The 25372-nt window shown below is 41.8% G+C and overlaps 1 protein-coding gene across 1 annotated transcript; it reads right to left on the reverse strand.

Moving 5' to 3' along the window:
• Window positions 1–5179: 5179 nt before the first annotated feature.
• Window positions 5180–24107, reverse strand: LOC308424355 (TBC1 domain family member 25-like; the record flags this gene model as incomplete). The annotated part of the gene is given in 4 exon segments (XM_080921274.1): window positions 5180–7042; window positions 7045–7098; window positions 18745–18901; window positions 24061–24107. Coding segments are annotated over 4 exon segments (2121 nt in total).
• Between the last annotated feature and the right edge of the window lie 1265 nt (window positions 24108–25372).

The following is a 25372-nucleotide window of genomic DNA, read 5'->3' on the forward strand; positions in this document are numbered from 1 at the left end:
TTCATGATGTCCTCATTTTCTAATAGCTGAATATCTTCCGTTGTGTAAAGGAACTTCATCTTCTGTATGTATTCTGCTGTATCTGGGTTGTTTCCATCTCTGGCTATTACAAATTCGCCTGTTATGAACATAGTGGAGTGTGTGCTTGTGTCATGGTGGGGAATCTTCTGGGTAAAGGCCCAGGTGTTAGAACAGCTGGCTCATCAGTTCGGAGGGTTTTCAATTTGCTGAGGATCCACCAGATTGCATAACAGAGCTGTTGCACCAGTTTGTAATCCCACCAGCGAAGAAAGACTGCCCCTCTTTTTCCACATCCTCACCAACATGTGCAGTCACTTGAGTTTCTGATCTTAGCCATTCTGTTTGTTGTAAGGTAGAATCTCGAGTTCATCGTGGTTAGCATTTCCCTGATGACTAATGACTTTAAATGTTTTAAGTGCTTTTCAGCCGTTCGAGATTCTTCTAAGGTTGAGTTAGGGGAAGGATTGAAGAAGATGAAGGGGAGGGCAATGCCATAGTTACAAAACCAGTCTCGGTGAGCCTGGAAACCCAGGAGCTCCCAGAGACTGAGCCCCCGTACCAGGCAATATAAACAGACTGCTCCAAAGCCCCCAACACACATGTAGCCGAGGAATGCCTAGTCTGACTTTAGTGGGAGAAGATGCTCCTAATCCTGGAGGGTCTTGAAGCCCTAGAGTAGGTGAGATGGAGGGGTGTTGGAGTGGAAGGAAAGCACCCTTTGGAGGCAAAGCAGAGGGGGGATTGGATGAGGAACTGTGAGAGGGTCAAAGGCTGGAATGTAATTAAAAAACCAAAGAAATTGTCTGGACTGAAACTCAGAGATTGTCCTACCTCTGCCACCTGTGGGCTGTTTAACCAGAATGTCCAAGTGTGTTCTCAATTACCTCTAATTATTAGTTGGGCACTGTGATTCCTGTGGGATTTTTTTTTCTTTAATTAGATTTGTTTTTGTCTTTTGAGACAGTCTCACTGAGAATGTCAAGGTGACCTTGACTTCAAGGCAGTCTGAGCTGGAATTTCAGATGTGAGCTTCTCAAGTGCTTTCACTACTGAATTTAAGCCTGGCATAATTTGATGTGCTTTTAATCTCAGCAACAGAGAGGCAGAGGGAGGCTGTGACTGTCAAAACAGCCAGGTATTATATGTGTCTTTAAAACAAAGCAAAGCTAGGGACTGGAGAGATGGCACTATGGTTAAGAACACTGAGTGCTCTTCCAAGGGAACGGTGTTCTATTCCCAGTAACTACATCGTAGCTCAGAACCATCTGTAACAGTACCTTATTCCCTCCTCAGCTGTGTCTGAAGAGAGTGACATATACTTGTCCACATTAAATAAATATAGACTCAAAACTAAGTAAATAAGGCAAAACAAGCAAACAAACACAAAAGACCAACAAAAAATGGTATTTGTATCTTCTCACTAATTCCTAGTCTCTTATCTTCACGGAACTCAGAATATCCTCAGACTTGCAAAAAATAACCTTTATGTTTGTGTTTGGATGTGTGTGTGTGTGTGTGTGTATTTGAGTGTATATGCATATTTACATATATAAAATATGTTGTTTAATAGACTTTGTATCTCATTCATAGTTTACTTTCTCCTCTCCTCCCATACCCACCCTTGAGTGCAACAGAAACACGCACGCTGGATGGGCTTTATATCTGATGCCAGCCTGCTTTTTATAGCAGGCTTCAATTCAGCCATTGTAGATCCTGTCTATAGAACCTTCAAAAAAAAAGTTTAAAAGAGTCATGTTCATCTACTGATTGATATGTGGTCTAATCCTTTCAAAGAACAGATTAGGTGAGCTGGAGAAATGCTTCAGTGCTTTAGAGTACTGACTGGTCTTCCAGAGGTCCTGAATTCAAGTCCCAGCAACCACATGGTGGCTCAAGCCATCTGTAATGGGATCCTCTTCTGGTGTGTCTGATGACATCATCAGTATACCAATAAAAAAAAATAAAGTAAAAATTCAATTAAAAAAGAAAAGAAACTCAGGATGGGTTCAGAATTTCAGGAAAATGCTTTCCTTTTTAAGAATATATTCAGATGAAAAATCTGAATATCGCTTGAAATTAAATTTTCTGCTTTTTTTTCCTAATTTTTGGGGGGGGGCTGCATCTTCCATTAATTTCTGCAGACAGCAGGCCAGTTGATCAGGTGCAGTAGAAATAACCCATTATAACAGTGAGCTAGTGATCTCCTGCCTCTTCTCTCTGGACGCTTTATAAAGAGTCACAGACCATGCAAATGGCTACTGATGGTTTACTGAACTAAGTGTCTGTTTCCCACTCTATGTAGCTGTCTAGCTTGCAGAGCTCAAGCTTCATTTACTCAGCTTGAGGCTTGGGTTTGATTCTTAGCACAGGAAAAAGTAAAGATTTAAAGAAACTGCTGAAGTATGAGAGGTGGAAGAGGATCAGACTGTAAGATGTGTCTGTTCTTCCCTTCTGAGAACTATACTCCTTTCTCACACCGTGGGTGTACACTCAGAGAGATCAACTGGAGGGATGAACACCAGATGGTGTATGGGATATGGCCTGGAGCCCATGGAAGGGAAGGTTTACCAGATATCATAGAACCCTCCATGGGAGAACAGTCCTGACAGTGGGTTGAAGAAAGAATTGAATATCACAACTCAACTCCAACTCTTGGGTGACAGACTTGATGAGTCTGCCACATACTTGTTGCAGTGGGCTCAACATTAAAGATTCCATTCATCCATGTTGTAGGAAGTTGAAGATTCTGGAATTTGACAAGGCCAAAGTCATACCTGCTTGGATGCTGAGCTGGGAGAATCATATGGGAGGGGGAGGGACTGAGATGCAGGGGGCGAGAGAGAGAAAGAGAGAGAGAGATAGATAAGAGAGAGAGAGAGAGAGAGAGAGAGAGAGAGAGAGAGAGAGAGAGAGAGAGCTCTGAAGAATAAACTGCCACATTCAGGTGGCCTACAAAGTGGATTTGGCTGTATCTGTCAGATATTCCATCAATCTATAAGTAGAAGGAAAACTAGGAGAACTCCAAGGCCAGCCTAGACGTCATGAAAAAGAAAGACGATGGAAAAGAAGGATGCTCATCCCTTATTCTTTTGTGGTTTGTCCTCTTTGTTCTGCTTCAGCCATCTTGTTGTTGGACTGTGTCTTGAAGACTCTGCAGTTTTAGATCAGCAGGTCCTTTGAGGCACTGCTGACCCTCGTGCATCCACCTGGATGTATTCTTTGTACAACCATATGCATCTCAAAACTAAAATTAATGTGTGCTATTGTTTATTCATTTTTATATCACCCCAAAGAAATTCTTAAGAGTTTGCACCAGGAGAACAATCGGGCATCACATGAAATATTTCTTAATGTATTTCCATGACTAGGTAAAATAAAATAATATCTTTAATTTTCCAAGACAGGGGTTTTTGTGTAGCTCTTACTGTGTGTAACTAGCTGGGTACACCCGGCTGGAATCTCTGCCTCCCTGGTGCTGTGACTAAAGGTATGTTCCACCTAAATCCTGCTTAATCATAATTAAATTAATCATTAATATACTGATTTTATTCCAGGTATGGTCTGACTTCTTATACTGATAGCCTAATAACTCCCTAGGTAACCTAGGATGGCCACTATCAGAGGAACCCAGCTGCTCTTGCCTCCTGGTGCTGGAACGATAAATGTAGGTCAACATGCCTGGTCTCGTCTGTTTTGTTTTCTTTAAAATACAAAACAGCCCAGAGACCATATAATCAACTTTGTCCACAGGGCTGGCCATGGGCTTGCAACACTCCTGCTTTTGCCTCCCGTGTACAATGCCCAGGCTGGCTCAACAACAGACGTTTATTTAATCTGCCCATCTGAGGAAGCACAGAGACGTTTCTGTGAGACACCTCAGGCAACATGCCATGCTGTGAGATTTCAGAGGGTGGATTGTGTCATGTCTCATGTGCTCACTGACTGAAGATACAGATCAACTTGGTAGAACTCTCAGACCCACAGGTGGTCAGGCTAAACTATGACTCTGCTACGGACTCCAGAATTCCAGACCTCTGATTGGCAGCTCCTCTGGGGCTCTGTTGCTGTTACTGTCACAGGTCCTGGTGTATCGAACTCTGGTTAGGAACCAGTACAAAGCCTGTCTGCTGTGTATTTGTGCTGCTCAGCAATCTGAGCAATCCCAGATATATAACTGTGTCCTTGATGTCATTCATGTTTCCTAACTCCCTCTGCTTCACTAGAAGGCCCTTTCTGATCAGCACAGTCAGTCTCCATGATGCAGTATGGGCCAGGAGAGCAGAAGAGAAGCCAGGGGTTATGGCTCAAGTCCACATAATAGTTAAGTTACATAGAAAGCTGATGGGGTGGGGTCATAATGAGTTTACCTAATACAGATCTTATGGTGTGTTCCATCCAGCACAGCCATATTTACACAGGACAAACCCCATTTCAAACACACCAAAAACCTTTCAAAACAATGAATTAATATGACAAGAATGCAGAACTCGGTTTGAGGAAAAATATCTTGGAGGGCCTGAGACTTAACCAGAATCTCTGATTTTAAACATCCACCCCCTTAGAAATCTCATTCAATCAATTTAAAGACGTAACTGTCAAAATAATATTAAGTGGGGAGAGACTTCATCATCCCACCAGGTGAGAGCTTGTTGCTAAAAGGGGGGGGGGGTTATAAGGGAATGTGTGAGAAAAGGTTGAATATAAGGTTCAATATGGCTGCACAAGACACTCTTGAGTCTTTGAACCTGCAGAGACTGCATGTCATTTCGAGGGTTAAAAATTTTAAAGCAGTGTACAGATCAAGCCATTCAATCCCCTATCGGGTTGGTCCATCTTTCCAAGCCTACCCAGTCTCCCATCTTTCGTATTCTGATTATTTTGTTGTTGTGTTTGTTTGTTTCCTTGTTCGTTGTGAATATTTTTTTTTTGTGTGTGTGTGTATGGAAAGTATAGTTTAGAAACAACAAAACCAGAAAGAGGCCGTGGCCTCTGTGGGGCAGTTCCAACGCTGAGCCACACATACTCAAACCTGGGAAGAGAGGGCCTCAGGTTCCAACATGTCTGGGGATGGCAGGCAGGGAATAAGGTCTCACATGTAGTCGGCCCTCATGGCAAAGACTGGAGTACCATTAGGGTTGGAAGGCTGGAGGAAGTATAATCAAGATGGAGCTGTGGCTTCAGCCCCCTCCTCAGAGTCCCACACTTCAGACTGTAGGTAATCAGCAAAGAGAGCCTTGGCCCTGCGCAAGACTCGCCCTAGATTGTGTTTGCGCACCAGGCGGTCGAAATGCATGGCTAGCTCGTTGTAATCCAGCCCATTGCGCATGATGTGATCTCTGTGCTCCAGCAGTATAGCCAGGCAGAGGAAGAGCATGAATGGGTTTCCTCGGCCAAACTCCTGGGGTGGGGGAAGGCCCATTGGAGGTGGAGGTGGTACAGGCTTCCCAGGGTCTCTGGGAGAACCTAGCTCTTGCATCAAGGGGGATCCTACAGCTATGTCACCAGAAGGAAAAGCCTCCTGGGTAGATGGAGGAGATGATGAAGATGGGGAATCAGGCCGAGAAGAGGAGGAGAGGAGTGGATCTGAGGAATTCAGCAAGGGTTCAGAGAGGGATTTAGAGCTAATAAGGGTAGCTGGGTGAGATAGTTGGACCATTAGGTCCTTCCTGCGGCCCATGGTATCCCTGAGTTGTTGGAGACCATCCAGGATGGCTTGTCTTAGGAGACGTCCCCCACCACTAGGTCCCTGGTTAGATGTGGCTAAGTGGGCAACATCATCTTCAAATGCACTGCTTCCTCCACCAGCAGGCCTCAGCATGTGCCTCTGACGCACTGGCCGTCCCCTGTGGCTACCAAAGCCAGTGTCTGCTACTTGGCTGGGAGGTCCAACAAGCTCCACTTCGTGTTCAGGAGGGTCAGGGGGCAGTGAACTCCAGGTGACTTCTAGCATTCGGAAAGCATCATCAAAAGCGAACTCACGCTTAAGCTCCAGCAGCAGCCAGCGGTAACAGAAAAAGAGGTCGTCGGCACCTGCTTCTTGCAGGTACTGGTAGAAGTCTGGGTCAGCGTGTCTCAATAACAGCTTGAGGTGGGCAAACTTGGTGGCCATAGCACGGCCATCAGGGTGGAAGGTGGCAGCTAGGCGTTTCATGATGCCACAAAAGCATACAAAGGCATGTCCTTCATGGTCCATGACAGCAAGGATTGGTGAAGCCAGGTCACTCATACCCTGGCAGTATGATACCTGTGGATGGGTAACGGCATAGATGGTGAGCAGGTCATGCAGGGCCCGTAGGTGTGGGCCATCCTCAGGCCCTGCGTAGTAGGGATGGGCTCGGTCTGTGCGAAGCACGTCCTTAAGGACTGTGCTGCGGATGAATTCCAGGTCCTCGGGGTTCACTCGCTGGGTCCACTCGCTTTTGAGCTGCTCGTACTCGCGGCTCTTACGTTTCATGTAGTCTATCCGCTCACGGCCTGTCAGCCCATCTGGGTACACATTCAGAAGGTACCGCCATACCACTTTTCGAAGTGAAGGCTCCACACCACCGTGGTAGATCCTCAAGCGCAACTCCTCAGGCCGGGAGAGCTGACCTTCATGATTCAGGTATGTGTGGAATTCAGCATCACTCAGAGGTGGCTTGAAAGGCTTGATATCTTCCCCATAAGACCAACTCAGCACCTGTTGAACCTTAGACAGTGTACGACCCACCTGAGAGAGGATGGATTGTGTGAAAGGCAAGGCAGCTGTCGTCAGTGAGGATCGCTTCTCGGCCAGTAGGACATCAGATCCAATGACATCTTTGGGGCTAATTATGTCCCAGTCTTCCAGCAACGGGCTGTCCTCTGAGGGCCGAATGTCTACACGCAACTGCAGGTAAGGTTTGGAGGCAGTGGCAAAAGCTGTGCTGAGGTCCCAATCAGAAAGGAGGGAGAGGAAAGCTTCCTGTCCTAGCCGGTCTCGAGCCAGGTAGCTGATGCCAAAGTTCTTCTTCCCATTCAAGTCAAAGGCTCGGATGAGGATATATGCTGCAACACATCCAGCGAGGTGATCTGAGGATCGACAGCAAAAGAACGGAACTCGGGGCCCACAGATACCACATTAGTGTTGAAAAACACTGTTCTGGGCTACCTGAGCTTTGGTTTGTTTCTTATCTATGAAGTGTGGAACGTGATCCAGGCCAGGAACGTTTCAATTCATGTGGGAAAGGACTTCCTCCGGTGCAAGCCTACTGAGGGGACATAAGAAATAGCTGGAGGAGTCTTACTGCTTCTTCCTACAAGCATGGGGAAAGGGTCCAATATCTATGTAAGATGTAGGATGCTGGATGGGCTGGGTTTCTCTGTCAACTTGACACAAAATGAAGTCATCACAGAGGGAGGAGGCTCAGTTGGTACGTTTCTCCATGAGATTCAACTGTAAAGTATTTCTCAATTATTCATGAATTTGGAAGTGCCTAGATCATTGTAGGTCATAATATCCCTAGGCTAGTAGCCCTGGCTTCTATAGGAAAGCAGGTTGAACAATCCATTAAAAGCTAGCTGGGTAGCAGCCATCCTCCATGGTCTCTGCATCAGGTCCTGCTTCCAGATTCCTGTCCTGTTTGAGTTCCTGTTCTGATTTCCTTTGGTGATGAACAGCAGCCTGGAAGTGTAAGCTGAATAAACCCTTTCATCCCTAACTTTCTTATGGGTCCCCACATTTCCTCACAGTAATAGAACCCCTAACTAGGAAAAATTATTACTAGCATAATGGGATATTGCTGAGGTAGACCTGACCAGGTTTCTGGAGGATTTCGGAAAAAATTTGGAAGATTGAGCTAGAAAAGCTTTTGAGTGTTAAGAGCTCAGTAGGAAGTTCCTGAAACATAAGGTAGGAAAGGATAAATGCAGCATAGTTGTTGGAGGTCTAGCTTATGAAAAATTAGAAAGAAATGTAAAGAATGAAATATAAAAAATGAAATATGGTTCTCTGCTGGTTTGAATTGAGATTCTCTGGTTCTGTTTTCTGAGGCTTAAGATTCACCTGTGATCAATACTATACCAGAACTACTAAAGTGAAACTTTGCTTTGCTGGGTTAATTGATGCTGGTCAGCTATAGCCGAGAAATTAGTAGTGATTGAGACCAGCATCATTAGGTAAAATCGTCTGGGAAGTGTTTGCTGAGAACAGAAAACTCTATTAAGGTCATATATTGGAAGACACAGGCATGCATAATTTTGTGTTCAGTCCAAACTGGACGACATAATGAGTTCCAGGACCACCAGAGATGCCCAGTGGGACTGTATCTCACTACAAATCAAACACATCAGACATGTTTGGAACTGAAAGATGGCCCATAGGATAAGAGTACTTGCTGTACTTTCACAGGACCTAAGATAGAATTCTGGCACTCATATAGTGCAGCTCATAATCACCTTTAACTTCAGCCCAGGGAATCTGATGCCCTGCTAGCCATGAGGGCACCTCTATATACCTGCACACAAACATTCGAACATACACATATATTTTTTAAAAAAGAAAAAAAATCATTGAATGAATATTTTGAGTCTAGAAAAAAAGGGCTATAGAAATAACCCAACATATCCTCATCGAGGGAAGGGAGGTCCTACCCCTCCTCCATAACTGAGCTAGAGGTGGAGACATTCAGGCATTTAGGGGCATCGAAACTGCTCCAAGTCACTGTCTCTGAAGTTTGTGTGTCCAAGAACAAGGTCAATGGAAATCAGTCAGATCTTCAGCCTAGTGATAAGCATTTGTTTCTTTTTCCTGGCATGGTCTGGAGCATAATTCTGTGGTTGTGATACTTCAGCTCTGTGCTCCCTATAGCCCCAGTACTGTATTTTTCCTCCCAGCAGGAGACTGAACTAGGGTTTGTCTTTGAGGAGATGGCTTGTTCTGGGATCCTTAGAGTACAATTCATAAAATGATTGGACTCTTGGGACCTATGAAACTTTTTCCCAGATGTACAAACCTAGAATAGCAAGCCTGTAAAGTAACACATTCTGAAGAGAGTCAAGCAAGAAGTGAGTGCTGGTCTCCCCCTTCACATCTATGCTATGTGATATGGCAGGTTCCGTTAGTAATTAACACTGGAATCAACATGTAAATTCTGAAACAGAAAGTCACAAACATGTTTGTCTACGATTCTTCCTGTTTGGCTTTAACACAATGTCTGTTTTCTGTAGGAAGCCGTTGGCGCCAATAGATGGCGCCAGCTTCCCGCCCATTATTCATCCTACAAAAACCTTTCCCCTCATGTTGCTTGGCAACCACATAAGTCACAGCCCAATCTTGGGGCATGTGAATGAGCTACTGGAGGATGCACCAATCAGGTAGAAACACAAGTCTCTTAGGCATATATAAGCAGTGCATTTCTCTCCCACGTGAGAGATAGTGGAGAGATTGCGGGAGACACCACGTGGAGAGATGGCAGAGAGATCCCACGTGGAGAGAGACCCGATAAGAGAGATTGCGGAGAGATCCCACGTAGAAAGAGACTGGGCAGAGAGATCGCACGTGGGAGACTGCACGTGAGAGGTCGCCTATACAGTAGACCCCGGTAGGGAGTCCCCTGCTCAGAGTGCTGTACAATAAAGGTTGTCCGCAGAAGAATCTTGTTGTTTGTTGCACGCCTGTTCCTATCGGCGGGAAGCGTGGGCGCGTGACAGTTTTCCAGGTATAGACAGAGTGCTCTTAACAGTCAAGTAAAATAGGAATAGCATTGACCTCCTGGAATTCAGAAAAATGCAGGGAACTTCTTCCAGAAAGTCATTACACCACCATTGCATCCCTAAGAGACAGATGACAGCTACAATAAAAACGAGCTTATCTTGGTGTGGTAGGGAAGGGGCTTTAGGATCAACATGGAAATGACCTTCCCACAGAAATTGAGTCTAGATAAGGGCACAGTGTCACATGCCTTTAACCACAGCCCTTAAGAGGCAGAGGAAGGTGAACCCTGGCAAGAACAATAAAGTCACAAACTAAAAGATATTTGAGATAAAGACAGATCTACTTGTATTTAAATTTTCAGCCTCAAAAGAAGAGGACATCATGCCAAGTGAAGTGTATGGATACAGAAAATTTACTCAAGAGGACATAATGGGGAGATGTAACACACAGAAAATGAAGCTGGGCATAGATGTTATTCCAGCACAGACAATGACATTTCTCCATCAGTTGGGATCATAACTCACAGTCCTATTTCTGGCTTTTTGAACTTTTTATGTAGATCAGGCTGGCCATAACTCACTAAGAACAGAGAGCCTCTGTCTCTCAGTTGCTGAGATTAAAGGTGTGTTTGAACCTGCCTGGTTCAGTTCAAATGATTGATATCCATGACTTAGATCCTTCTAAGATACCTTCCTTTGACTGAGAGTCAAGAGCAAGATTTTTATCCTTGACATCAATTTGATATTGTTTTAAAGGACATAAGCCTTTGGCGTGTTTGGGTAAATCAGTAGTGTCGAGAGAGACACCCACCCAAAAGGGGCTAGTCAAAGTGCCTGCTTGTGTGCCTAGAAGGAACTGCTTTTGGGATAGACCCTTTCTCCATTTGTTTGGGCCTATGTGAAACCAAGCTGCATCAAGGGTACATGTGTGTGGGAGCCCTAGGTCATGTCTTTGCATATTCTTTTGATGATGGTTCAGTCTCTGAGAGACCCATGTGTTTACATTATTTGACTGTGTTGTTTTTCCTTTTAGCTCCTATTGTTTTTGAAGCTTGTAGTAATCCACACACCTGCTGAGGGTTGAAGGAGATTGCATGTAGAAAGGGGATACAGGGCCCCCGGGGCAGATTGGAATGCCTGGGAGGACTCCATGAGCAGGGAAAATGGTAGCGAATAAAAGGTGGTCTCTATAGTTCAGGCCCACCAAATCTGATGAAGGAGGAAGGAAAGGTGCTGGAAAGAATGAAAAAAACCTTCAGTAGCAAGCTGCTCAGGCCTCAGTGCATCCACTCTCTTGAAGGAAAGGTTAGGACTCATCATGGCTCCTCATTCTAAAGCTTATAGAAGTAGAATTTGTACCTATTTCGGGATACATTGCTCCATTGATGGTAGGAAATGCATAGTGGTTTCCCACAAATGGGTCAGAATAATATGAGAGTCTCCTCTTTGAGAGTAGAGTAGAACTCACAAGGAACATTGGATCAGACTGGGCAGAATAACAGGAAAGATCTTTTGAAATAGGTGCTTTCCTTATAGTAGGAAAATCCTGAAGGAACTGTGGTCATGAAAAAGACAGATATCATGTTACCAGAAATCTAAATATTTTTAGTGTCACTGGACAAGTAGTTGGGAGCCTCCCTAGTGTATGTAATTAGTGGGTGTAGGGATCTAAAGAAACAGACTAAAATAAATTTGGAAGAATAATTTTCATTCTTTGGGCATCTCTGTAGCATCTGCAAACACTAAAGCCATGATGAACTTGAAAAACCCACCAAATCTCCAGCAGCTGGCCAGAAGAATCCTGCTGAACGATGAAGCCTTGACCATCTCTGCTCTGCAGGACCTGCCCATGCAACTCTTCCCACCACTGTTCAAGGATGCATTCACTAGCAAACAACTTAACATCCTTAGACACATGGTGGCAGCCTGGCCCTTCCCATGCCTTCGTCTGAGAGCTCTGGTAGAAACTTCTAGCCAGAAGATCCTGAAATCTGTGCTTGATGACCTTGAGTTGCTGATGACAAAAATGAATCGACCTAGGAAAGTTAGACCAAGGTACCTGGAGAAATATATGTGTATGGGCTGGTGAATACAGTCCCCGTAGAGGTTCCAATATTAATTAGAGGCTTCTGATTTTAGGGCTCAGTATCTTGTAGAATGGAAACGACGAATCAGTCCAGTATTGAGTCTAGCACAGCTGAGAGCAGAAAGAGTCCATATACGTTGAGTCAGTTCATCCCTTTTTGCCAGACAGTAAAATTGGAAGCTGTGTTCAAGGAATAGACTGAAAGGAAGATGAATTGAGGAATCAAGCAGATTACATATTGTGTCTCCTCATCTAAATGTCCTTCTGTTTTACCCACAGGAGGTGGAAGCTACAATGGCTTGATTTAAGAGATGTCTACCATGACTTCTGGAATGGCTGGGCTGGAATGCAGCATGATGCCTGCTTTCCTGATGTCATTTCCATGAGCCAGCCAGTGGGGAGTCACCACATTCTTGAGTAGAAATGTGTGCTGACTATATTGTTAAACCTTTCCATCGTGTCCGACAGTCCCTGCAAATACCTAAACTATTTTTTACCACTGGGCGATGCAGAGAAATAATGTGATCCATTCGATCTGTCAGAAGTTGAGTTTTCAGGCCGTTCCTGCATATAACCCACTGTATTTGTTGGAGGTTTTTGATCCAGGCTCAATCCAGGAATCAGAAATCAAAACATGCTGGGACATGCATGCCCTTGCATTGCTAGTCCCTGGTCCGGGCCAGAAGAAAAACCTCCAGAAACTCCTTTTCAAGGAAATCTGTGTACCTTTGTATTGGCATTGGACCCAAGAGATTAAGGCCTGCTCTCTTAAAGCGGTTGTTCCCCAGTTCTCCAAACAGCATAAGCACCAGCATCTTTATTTGAATAATTGCTGCTTCCTGAAGGAAAGCCTGGACCAAGTGCTTCGGTAAGAAAGGGTGGAGATCTCTATCCAGTAGTTAGAAAAGCATTTTGTTGTTTTGCTTTGCATTAAACATCAGTGTATATAGTGCATTCCCAGCCAGTTTTAATGTTACATAGATATGAGCATAGAATGATTGATATAGTAATTTATGCTGCTATTGCACCATGACTTGTCACCTTAGTAAATTTACACTGACATATGTGTTTACATGATTTACAGTAGGTGTCTTGAGAAATCCAGATAAAGGGAAAATATATCTACAGAATGTGTGAGACCTTACATGACACGTACTCTCATGTCAACCATTTCCTCAGAACTATGTGAACAGCTTCCATCTGCCTGTGACTTCCCATGGTTCAAAGGAAATGTGAGCACAGGGAGGGGTTGAGTAGATGAGACATGAGTGAATGGTTTTGATCAAACAGATGTCTCGAGAAGAATAGAAGATATGTGTGGAAGCTGGAACATGTTGAATTAAATGTTGGCAGACCTGGGAATGTTTCTAAGTGATTCCCAGTGGTCACCATGATCATGTAGGCTTCAGCCCTGGGATGCAGGGATGGTTTAATATACAGAAATCCATCTATATAATCCACCATATAAACAAACTCAAAGAAAAAAACCACAAGGTCATCTCACTAGATGCTAAGAAAGCATTTGACAAAATTCAACACCCCTTCATGTTAAAGTCTTGGAAAGAACAGGAATCCAAGGCCCATACCTAAACATAATAAAAGCAATATACAGCAAACCAACAGCCAACATCAAACTTAATGGCGAGAAACTTGAAGCAATCCCAGTAAAATTAGGGACTTGACAAGGGTGCCCACTCTCCCCCTACCTATTTAACATAGTACTGGAAGTCCTCGCCAGAGCAATTAGATGGCATAAAAAAATCAAAGGAATATAAATTGGAAAGGAAGAAGTAAAAACATCACTATTTGCAGATGACAAGATATTATATTTAAGCGACCCCACAAATTCCACCAGAGAACTCCTACAGCTGATAAACAAGTTCAGCAGAGTGGCTGGATATAAAATTAACTCAAACAAATCAGTAGCCTTCCTATATTTAAACGACAAACATGTGGAGAAAGAAATTAGGGAAAAGATACCCTTCACAATAGTCACAAAAACTATGAAATACCTTGCTGTGACTCTAACTAAGCAAGTAAAGGACCTGTATGACAAGAACTTCAAACTTCTAAAAAAGGAAATTGAGACAGATCCTAGAAAATGGAAAGATCTCCCATGCTCATGGATTGGAAGGATCAACATTTTATAAATGGCCATCTTACCAAAAGCAATCTACAGATTCAATGCAATCCCCATCAAAATTCCAACCCAGTTTTTCACTGAGTTGGAAAGAGCAATGTGCAATTTCATTTGGAATAACAAAAGACCTAGAATATTGAAATCCATCCTCATCAACAACAACAAAAAAAAAAAAAAAAATCTGCGGGAATCACTATCCCTGACCTCAAGCTATATTACAAGGCAATTGTGCTGAAAACTGCATGGTACTGGTACAGAAATAGGCACGTGCATCAATAGAATAGAATAGAAGATCCAGAAATGAGCCCTCACATATATGGTCACCTTATTTTTGACAAAGAAGCTGTAAACACTCAATGGAAAAAGGACAGCCTATTCAACAAATGGTGTTGGTCCAACTGGCACTCAGCATGCAGAAGAATGAAAATAGACCCTTTCTTATCTCCTTGTACAAAGCTCAAGTGCAAGTGGATCAAAGATCTCCACATTAAACAAGGTACACTGAAACTATTATATGAGAAAGTAGGTAAAACCTTAGAACTCATAGGCACAGGAGAAAATTTTTTAAACAGAACACCAATAGCTGGAGCTCTAAGGTCAAAGATTGACAAATGGGACTTAATGAGATTGCAAAGTTTCTGTAAGGCTAAAGACACTATCATGAAAACAAAACGGCAGCCAACACAGTGGGAAAAGATATTTACCAACACCACATCAGATAGAGGTCTAATATCCAAGGTATACAAAGAACTCAAAAAGCGAGATACCAGAGAATCAAACAACCCTGTTAAAAATGGGGTACAGACTTAAAAATTTCTCAGTTGAGGAATATCAAATGGCTGAGAAACATCTAAGAAAGTGCTCAACATCCTTAGCCATCAGGGAAATGCAAATCAAAACAATCCTGAGATTCCACCTTAACCAGTCAGATTGGCCAAGATCCAAAACTCCGATGACAATAGATGCTGGCAAAGATGTGGAGAAAGAGAAACACTTCTCCATTGCTGGTGGGGTTGTAAACTGATACAACCACTCTGGAAATCAGTCTGGCGGTTCCTCAGAAAAATGGACAAAGTACTACCTGAAAACCCAAATATTCCACTTCTAGCCATTTACCCCAGAGATACTCCAACATACAACAAAGATACATGCACCACAATGTTCATTGCAGCTCTATTTATAATAACCAGAAGCTGGAAAGAACCCAGATGTCCTTTAGTAGATGAATGGATACAAAAATTGTGGTACATTTACACAATGGAGTACTACTCAGCTATCAGAAACAATGACTTTACGAAATTCTTAAGAAAATTGATGCATCTAGAGAATATCATCCTGAGTGAGATAACCCAGTCACAAAAGAACAGAAATAATATGCACTCACTGATAATGGGATACTAACCCCAGAAAGCCCTGAACACTCCAGAAACAACTCACAGACTGTGTGAAGATCAAGAATAAAAGAAAAAAAGAATATATTTTAATTAAAATAGAACTGTATATCATCCCCCTTTTTTTCCTACAGCCCCTCCCAGTTTCTCTCCTATCTCCTCAAATTAATAACCTCTTTTCCTATATTATTGTTACATATATACATATGTGTATGTATAGGTACCAACAAATACTTAATTACAACCTTATAAGAAATGTGTTTGTATACTTTATGCAAAAATGCTTAAAAATCTGTACATTTATCTTTGTTTTTTAAAATAAAGTTAAAAATGTAAAAAAAAAGAAGAAAGAAAGAAAGAAAGAAAGAAAGAAAGAAAGAAAGAAAGAAAGAAAGAAAGAAAGAGTAATCTAAAGAAAGAATTGGTAAAAGTCCCCAACGAGGATGCCAAACTTTTCGTTGGGGTTCTGAATGAGCAGGTATGCTTAAAACTTCAAAACATTGTAAGACATCATTTGGTTTAGAATTAATAACTTTGGGGTTTCCAAACGGGGGGCCTGTGCATGCAGAACAGGCGATCAGGACATCGGCCACCAGGAACAGCTGAGATCCAGGGACACAGGCTTGGTGAGACTGCACTGAGAGTAGCTGGGGATCAGAGAGGTCTGTGCCCAGTGCTCAGAAAGTGTGCCCCCTCCTGTCCCATAGGTTCAGGGGAGTAGGAACGCTGCCATAGGGTCTCAGTTTCTACCCGGTGGGCCTGTGCTTGCAGAACAGGCACTCAGGCCATCTGCCACCAAGAACAACAGAGATCCAGGGACACAGACCAGGTACATGGGAGAGACAGGAACCAATTACTGACAACAAAAACACGTATAATCACAGACAACAAGATGGCAAGAGGAAAGCAAAAAAACTTACCCCAGGGAAACCAAGACAACCTGGCAACACCAGAAACCAACTCTCCCATCACAGCAAACAGCAGAATGCCACACACTCCAGAAAAATAGACTCAGACCTGGAATCATAACTCAAGAGGATGATAGAGATCCTTAAACAAGAACAGGAGGAAAAACGTAAAGAAATAGAAGCTTTTAAAAGGAAAGAAGTAAAATACTCAAAGAAATCAATCAAAATCAGGCAGAGGAATGCCTGGTCTGGCTTCAGGTGGAGAAGATGCATCAAATCCTGGCCTGACTTGAAGCCTTGAGAAGGGGGTTGCTTGAGGGGGGGGAGGGGAGCATTCTCTTGGAGGCAAGGGGCAGGAATAATTAGATAAATAAATGTGTGAGGAGTTGGGGGGTTAAGAGCTGGAATGGTAAGATAAATAAAATAAAATAAAAAGTTTTCTTGGCCTGAAACACAGACTCTCCTACCTTGGCCATCTGAGGGCTGCTTAGCCAGAATATCCAAGTGTGTTCTCAATTACATCTAATTATTAATTGGGTCATTGTGGTTTCTGTATAATTTTTGTTTGTTTGTTTCATTAAGTTTTGTTTTTGTCTTTTTCCTCTGAAACAGTCTCACTAAGAAGGTCAAGATGACCTGGAATTGAAGGCACTCAGGGCTGGAATTTGAGATGTGAGCTACTCAAGTGCCTTGAATACTGACATTTATGTCACTTTAAGACTGGATACTTTTGTGTGTGTTTAATCCCAGCAACAGGGAGGCAGAATAAAGTTGATCTCGAATTTTGAAGCCTAAGTGAGTATCAAGGCAGCCAGGGACTATGTGGGTCTTTTAAAAAGGCAAAACAAGAAGCTGAAAAGATGGCTCAATGATTAAGAACCCTGAGTACACTTCCAGATGTACTATGTTCAATTCCCACCATCTTAAATGGGATGGGATGCCTTCTTCAGGTATGTATGAAGACATTCTGAAGAAAATGGATTCAACAAATATCTACAGAACCTTTCACGGGAAAACAAAAATAATATAACTTCTTCTCAACACGTCTTGGAGCATTCTACAAAACAATCCTCAACAGATACAAGATGACTGGCATACCCCCTCGTAGCAAATCAGATCATCATGGATTCAGGCTAGACTTGAACAACATCAGATGTATCAGAAAGCAGACATACTTATAGAAACTGAACAACTCCCTACTCAATTGTCACTTGGTAAAGGAAGCTATAAACAATTAAAGACTTTCTAGAAATCAATAAAAAAATAAAGCACAGCTTACCCAAACTTATGGGATACAATGGAATAGTACAAAGAGGAAAATTCATAGCACTAAGTGCCTTCATAAGGAAATTGGATGTATCTCAGATTAGCAATGTGGCACCAAACCTGAAAGCTCTAGAACATAAAGAAACAAAAACAGCCAAGAAGAGATGATTTATGAAAATAAACTCAGAGCTAAAATAAATCAATTAGAAACAAAGGGAACGATGCAAAGAATTGACAAAAACTAGCGTTGTTTCATTGAGAAAAAAGAAAGATAGACAAACAATTGGCCAAAATAACTAAAAGGCATTGAGATAGTATCAAACTTAAGAAAATCAGAAATAAAAAGGCAGACACAGCAACAAAAACAAACCTGATGAAACTCAAGATATTATTAGGTCTTATATCAAAAACCTGTTCTTCACAAAATGGGAAATCTAAATAAATGAATGATTTTCTAGACAGATACTACTTATGTGAATTAAATTAAAATCAAGAAAACTAAATGATCTAAACAGTGACATAACCCCTAAGAAAATAGAAACCAAAATTTAAAAAACAACCAATTAAAGAGAGCCCAGGGCCAGATTGTTTTAGTGTAGAATTCTACAAGAATTTCAAAGACGGACTAATACCAATACTCTCAAACTATTCTCCTTAAAGAAAAAAAGAAGGCACAATACCTATTTAGTTCTGTGAGGGCACAGTCACCCTGATATCTAAAACACAAAGACTCAACAAAGAAAGAACTTCTGACCAATTTTACTTATCCACATCTATGCAAAAGTAAGCCATAAGATTCTTTAAAACAAAATTCAAGAGCACATCAAAAACATCATTCATTATAGCCAGAAGTGAAGGCTGGAGCCCCATTGTCTAGGACTGACCTTGCTCCCTGGTCTGGAGAAGTCTTTTTGTACCCCCAAGAGACCCTGCATCTCTGTGGAAAACTTCAGAGACATCAAACTAACCAGTTTGGAAAACTGTCTGACTGCTCCACTCACTGCAGAACATGTTTTCAGAAGTGTTTTGGTCAAAAGCTTTCAGAGCTCAAATGCAAAGCTTGAGGCCACAAATTTCCAGATATGTCTAGAGACTATGACACAGGATGAGTGAAAATGAATGGTAGAATATAATTGAGTGGATTTTCAATCAGAAGTCGCCTTAAAAGAGACATAGGTGTAAATGGGTGTGTGATGTTTGTCTGTATAATAAACGGATTTCACAACTGCTCCATCTGAGATCCTAGCAGATATGAAAAACCTGCATGTTGTCACTACTTTCCTCTTGCTCCTGAAGTTTTCTCTCATCCTGTGCAGTGTGACTGAACTCAGTTGCTTTTGGAGGATACAGAATAATGAAGACAATGATGGAGATTTTCACAGTGACTGTTGTTTTGTACTTTTCACAGACGAGGGACCTATAGAAAAGTTTTATAATCATGTTACCAATTTTAGATAAGTCATTATTTTTTCCTGATTCAATGTCATGAATTATAAATGTACATCTGTATACATAAACTGTGGAATTCTGTCTTGTTGTGCCCATTGTAACATTAGGAACCACAGAAAATTAATTAGCACATGGATCACTATTTTAATGTTTTCAAATGTGTCATTGTCTAGTTTGGTTTCAGTACATTGGGCTCCAATTCACACAGCTAATAGTAACAGATATGCTGGGAGACTGTGGGACAGATGAGCACATTTCATATGGAGAAAATGTCTCAGTGCTCAGACATTACTTAAAGGATGTCAAAGAATTAGGAAGACTGAGGTGTTAAGAGAAATCTGTTACCTTATTTAATAGATTGATATATTAACATTTACACTAAAAGGTAACATCAAAATTGACGTGGAAATGAACCAAAAGAATAATAATCTGCATATGTGGTATTTGGTATTATTTCATATATTTTCATATTGATATATACGTTTAAATGAAATGAATTGTAAAATAATTTCCATGATTGATAAACCTTAAATTTTAAACTATTAAAAACATTTTCTAAGCATTAAGGAAATATCACTAGTGAAATTTTTCTCATTATATATGAAATTAAAATTTTTTAATTTAATTATTTTATATATTTTCATTCAAAATACTGCTCCCTTCTGGTCCCCCATGTCAGAGTTCTTCACCTATACCCTGGTTTTGGCCTCCTAGAGGCTGCTACCCCGACCCCTACCACCTCATCTCCACCTCATTCCCACATATTCAGACTCCCTGTCACCTTCTATACCATAGAACCTCCCCCTACCTTTCTTTCTTGGTCTACAAAATACAAGACAGTCCTCTGACATATTTTCCAGGAGCCAATGACCAGCCCATGTATGTTTTATTACTAAGGGTATATGTCAATAATAATGATTAACATGTTTTAATGTTTGACTTCAGGGAGTTTTTTCTATTTTGATATTTGAAAATTTTTCTTACCCAATACATAAATTATCTCATAGAACCATGATTAATCTGTTTTAAGTAAACTATTGGACAATCTATCCAGACATATAACACATTTTAAATACTCCCACTTTATGTCAGATAGTATTGTATAATGTAAAAATATAATATTTTAACATATTTCTTAACGATTCTCTCTTTAACATTTTATATTCTTTTACTATCTTTAAGTTTTAAAGATTATTTTGTATATTTTGAAACATAACTTTTAATAGTATTCAACTATTAAAAGTAGGATCTTGGTATCCCAACAGCCTTGTTGTAATAACACCTAGCAACCCTAGCTGGTCTAGGGTTGGAAGTCCTCGGTGGGTGAAGACCAGGTCCCCAAAGACTCCTGAGGAAGCCCTCCTCTCTCCCCAAGACCACCTTCCTGACTTTGCAGTGTGTCCACGGCTTCCTTCCAGGAAACGCATGAAGAGCTACTTTGAGCCCAGTTCCCCCAGTTTTCATCGGTTCCTGGAAGTCTTGCCCAACCAAGCGAGGGGAACACAGGGCGTCTTCAACCTGCGCCTTTCATCCTACATGGATCTCTAAGCACCAAGTGGTTCATCACCCCAATAACACAGACCCTTTTATGAGGCTACTTTCATGTCATCGCTAAGCCTGGAAATGATGACGTGGTGCCCCAGCCCCAGCCCTGGAGTTTATAAGGCAGCTCATGAGGAGTGGTCCCTTTTCCTTGGTGTCCCCAGTACTATTTCTCATACACTCTACCCAGCAATCTTGTCTGGCCAAATGCAGTCTGGATCTGGAAGACAGCTTAATCATCTTTGCGATACCACTACCACACACAACAGTGTTTAGTTGTATTAATTTAGGGCCCTCTGGGGTTAAATGTGTCTAGGAGACGACCTTGAAATTGTAATTTAAAGCCAAAGGGAATGAAAATAAGAGAATTGAATTTAAACAGGGTCTAAGCTCCTTCCCTTAAGAAACTGTGTGTCAAAGTCCCTAACCTTATTTGTAGGTCCTTACCATTGCTGATGAAGCAGAAACCACAGGGGCCACTGGATGAGAGCTGGGCCTCAGTGGATTGAAACTGTGACCCCTTAATACAGTTCCTCATGTAGTGATCTCTTGCCAGAAAAATTATTTTGCTACTTCTTAATTGTAATTTTACTACTGGTATGAATTGTTATGTGAGTACTTTTGGAGACAGAGGTTTGCCCAAAGGATCATGACCACGGCCTCAACAGATGTATTGAACTTGCTTTCCTCACTTCTCAAAAATAGAAAAATAGAGCAAATTGTTACTCCTTCCTGAATTCCTTATGGTAGCTTCCTTCTGTTCACCTGTTCAACTGGTCACCATGAGAAACATGGGAATAAATCATACTGTCGTCAGAATTGCCCTTAGAGAATGGGAGTCAATCATACTGTCCTCAGAGTTCCCCTTAGAATTCAACCTTGTCACCAGGGCTTTCTGTCCTCAAGCCACAATGTCTCTAAGTCTCCTTTTCATCCTAAAGTCTTGACATGGAAAACAAATAAACAAACTCAGGTGCTATGAATGGTCTCCGAACCAACCCTGTTCTATCTTTGTCAAGTCTTGGCTCTTCCATGAGAATGACCTTCCTTGCAAAAGTGGATGGAGTAAGTCATTACCCTGCACCAAGCCTACCAATGGCTGCTATTCTGGTGCCTTTGGTCTCTGGCCTCTCACACAAGGTGGTTATTTGGCTGGTCTCAACAATCAATACTGAACCCCTAGGGATTTATGGCTCCTGAAATGGGATAAATCTTTTTGTATTTCCTCTGACTGATGGCTATCTCTGGTTGTCAACTTGACTACACCTGGAATGAACAACAATCCAGAAATGGAGGGCCCACCTGTGATCTAGATTTGAGGATGGAAGACACAGTTTTCTGACCTGGATCTTGACATAGAGAGCTAGAGGCGTAGAGGCCATGCAAAGCTTAGGCCTAAGCAAGGTAGTGCACGCCTTTAATCCCTGGAGAATGAGGCTAACCGACCTCCGCATTTCAGTTCAGTTTGAGACAAAGCAAGTTCCAAATCTAGACCTAGGGGCACACACCTTTAATCTGGGCCACACCTTCTGCTAAAGGCCTACTTAAGGACAGTGGAAAGAAGGAATATGCACTCTTCTTTGCCTGCTTTCACTGACTTGCCAGCACATTTATTGGAACCTATCACTCGAGGATTCCAGCTTATAGAGAAGACCAGCTGAAACGACTAGCCTTGTGGGACTGAGAAGCTACTAGGTACTTGGACTTCCCATTCACGGCTGCTCACTGTTGGGTTCATTGGAATACAGATTGTAAGTCATAAGAGTAAATCCCTTTAATTTATAGAGATACTCCATAAATTCTGACGCTAAACAACTCAGACTAATACAAGCAATGTCATGGTTCTTGTATTTACTCTGCTTCAGAAATCTCTGTCCTTGGGGGCTTGAGAGATGGCTCAGTGGTCAAGAGCACTGACTGTCCTTCTAGAGGTCCCGAGTTCAATTCCCAGCAACCACGTGGTGGCTCACAACTATCTGCAATGGGATCTCTTTTCTGGCATGCCATGTTTTGTTATGCTGTTTAGCGTCTTAGTTATTAGCTTCTTGAGTTTTTTTAAATATTTAAGGTATTAGCTCTCTACCAGATGTGGGGTTAGTGAAGATATTTTTTCCTAATCTGTCGGTTGCTGATTTGTCAGCTTTACCCATTGCTTTGCTGTATAGAAATCTTTCGAGTTTCATATGATCCCATTCATCAGTTCTTGATATTAGATCCTGAGCCATTGGAGTTCTGATTAGGAAATTAATTTCCCCCTGTGAAAATGAGTTTCAGGCTCTTTCCCACTTTCTATTCTGTTAGATTCAGTATACCTGGTTTTATTTTGATTTGCTTGATCAACTTCGACTTGAGCTTTGTGTAAGGTGACAAATATGGATATATTTTTACTTTTCTGCATCCAGACTTCCAGTTAGACTAGCACTGTTTATTGAAGATGCTTTCTTTTTTCCATTGTATATTTTTGGCTTTTTTTTTTTTTTTTTTTTTTGTCAAAAATCGGGTATCTATAAGATTGTGCTTTTATTTCTGGGCCTTCATTTCTATTCCATTGATCATGGTCTCTGTTTCTGTGCAAATATTATGTAGTTTTTATCACTATTGCTCAGGTGACAGCATATGTTGGTGAGAAAGTGAAGAAAGAGGAACACTCCTTTATTGCTGGTGGAATTGATAAGTGTTAAAAACACTCAGGTCAGGAAATATATAGCTGAGTTCTTAGAGGTGGTATACATTACCGGGTTAGAAACCCCCATAGTGCCAAATGGCCCTGGGAGAGTCAACAAAACAACAGAAAAAAAGGTTAAGCCAAATATTAATACTAACCAAAACAAAAGCTGCCTAACCATACCAATGGAGCATTTGTTCCAGTATGTTCATAGCATCCTTTTTTGTGAAAACCAGAAGCTGAAAACAACACAAGACTGGTCTGTAGAAACTTTAAAGAGTAAATATAAACACTTATTGGTCCTCCCTTTCCTACCAGGAGATCTAATCATACTGGACACACTCTATCTCATATGACCAGACTCATTCATGTTCCTGAGACCTAACTTTCACTACAGCTTATCTAATAGTTCCAGAGCGATCTGAGAAATAGGCTTCAGAGGAATATGGAAAGTAATATGTGTGTGTTTCTTTGCTTGCTTAATTTCTTAATGTGAATATTTTGACCCAGCCAACTTCATTTAGCCCAGGATAGTCAAAAGTCCATATGTAGACAAGGGTTAGCAAATACTGAATGTTCGGCCTCAACCACCTGAAGTCTGAGGCTGTCTTGCCCTGCTTGTGTATAGTGGGCTAAGGAGGCAATATTCAAGGACTCGGGCACAATAGACAAACAACAAGTACCCTGACCTACACTAATCTCCCTTAAAAATTATTGCAAAGTGAATACAGACTTCTAAAATGACAAGGAAGGAAGATCTATATGGAAGAAACTTGGTTATGCATTTGAGGAAGCTTCAAATTGACAGTCTGGAGCATTCAATCTCATGCTTTATTGGTTGATTGATTGATTTTTTACTCACTAACTCCTGCTCATTACCCCTCTAACTCACCCCCTCCCACAAACCTTCTCCTACTCACCTTGTCTTCTGCTCTGGGTGGGTTTGCCATTTGTGGTATCTCCCCATTCTGGTACATCAAGTTTGTGTGTTTAGGTGCTTCCTCCTCAACTTAAGTTCTACAGGGCAGACCAGCTAGAAGAATATGTTCCTCATATAGGCAACTGCTTTTCTGATAGACCCTTTCTCAATTTGCTTGGACCTATGTGAAGCCAAACTGCATCAATTTCCCATATGTGTTGGAAACCCTAGGTCCTGTCTCTGTATGTTCTTTTGATGGTGGTTCAGTCTCTGTGAGACCCAAGTGTCTATATTATTAACTGTATTGTACTTTCTATGTAGTTTCTATCTTTTTTGAAGCCCAAAATCCTGCTCTAGCTCTGGTCTAGCTCTGCTCTAGCTCTGCTTTCTGTAGCACTATAAGCTCAGGTTGATCCATTGCCACCCTTGTAATCCCAGCATTACAGGATTCAGAGCCATGCAGATCTCCGAGTTGGAGGTCAATCTACAGAACAAGTTCCAGGAAAGCCAGGCGTAGATAGAGGAGTCAGAAAATAGATAGATGTCAATAGAAGGGTGGGGGATGGTGTGCATGTTCCAACCACAGAAAACACAAGAACATGGCAGCTTCAGACATGTGGCTCTGGCTTTAAAGTGAAAAATAGGAGGGATTAATGGGACAATTGATGCCTGTTAGCTGGAGCTAAAAAATTAGTGGTGATTAAGAGGAGACAAAGCATCACTGAGGTGAAAACTTCTGAGAAATGTTTTCTACAAGCACAAAGAAACTGTGTAGTCAAGGATGTATCTTGCTCTGTAGCTGTAGTTGCTAATGTGTAAGAATGACCCAGGTGGTATTGGTTTTGAAGGCATTTTGAAGGGGTCATGAAGAGTAGCTGAAGCTTAGCAATGAGAAGCCATAGAAGGCCATTGGTGAAGTTGCAGCCCCAGAAGCAGTTGATAGCCCAGGACTGAAGGAGTTATGCAAAGGAGTTGAGGCTTGGCACCATGAATCCAGCCTATGAAAGTCTATTGGTGAAGCCTAGTTACAGCAGAAGAACCCAGCATATTGGAGATGCCAGTACCATGGGATAAATACCGAGAAGAGGATCATTCAAACTCTAAAAGAACAGGTTAGAGCTCATCATGGCTCCTGCTTCTAAAGCTTTTAGAAGTAAAATTTGTATCCATTTCCTGCAATATATTGCTCCACTGATGGTAGAAAATGCATAATGGGTATCCACAAATGAATCAGATTCATGTGTGATCTCCTCTTCCAGAGTTGAGTAGGACTCACAGAGAACCTTAGATCAGATTAGGCAGAATAACAGGAA

Source organism: Micromys minutus (genome assembly GCF_963924665.1).
Source record: "Micromys minutus genome assembly, chromosome: 9".
Classification (NCBI taxonomy): domain Eukaryota; kingdom Metazoa; phylum Chordata; class Mammalia; order Rodentia; family Muridae; genus Micromys; species Micromys minutus.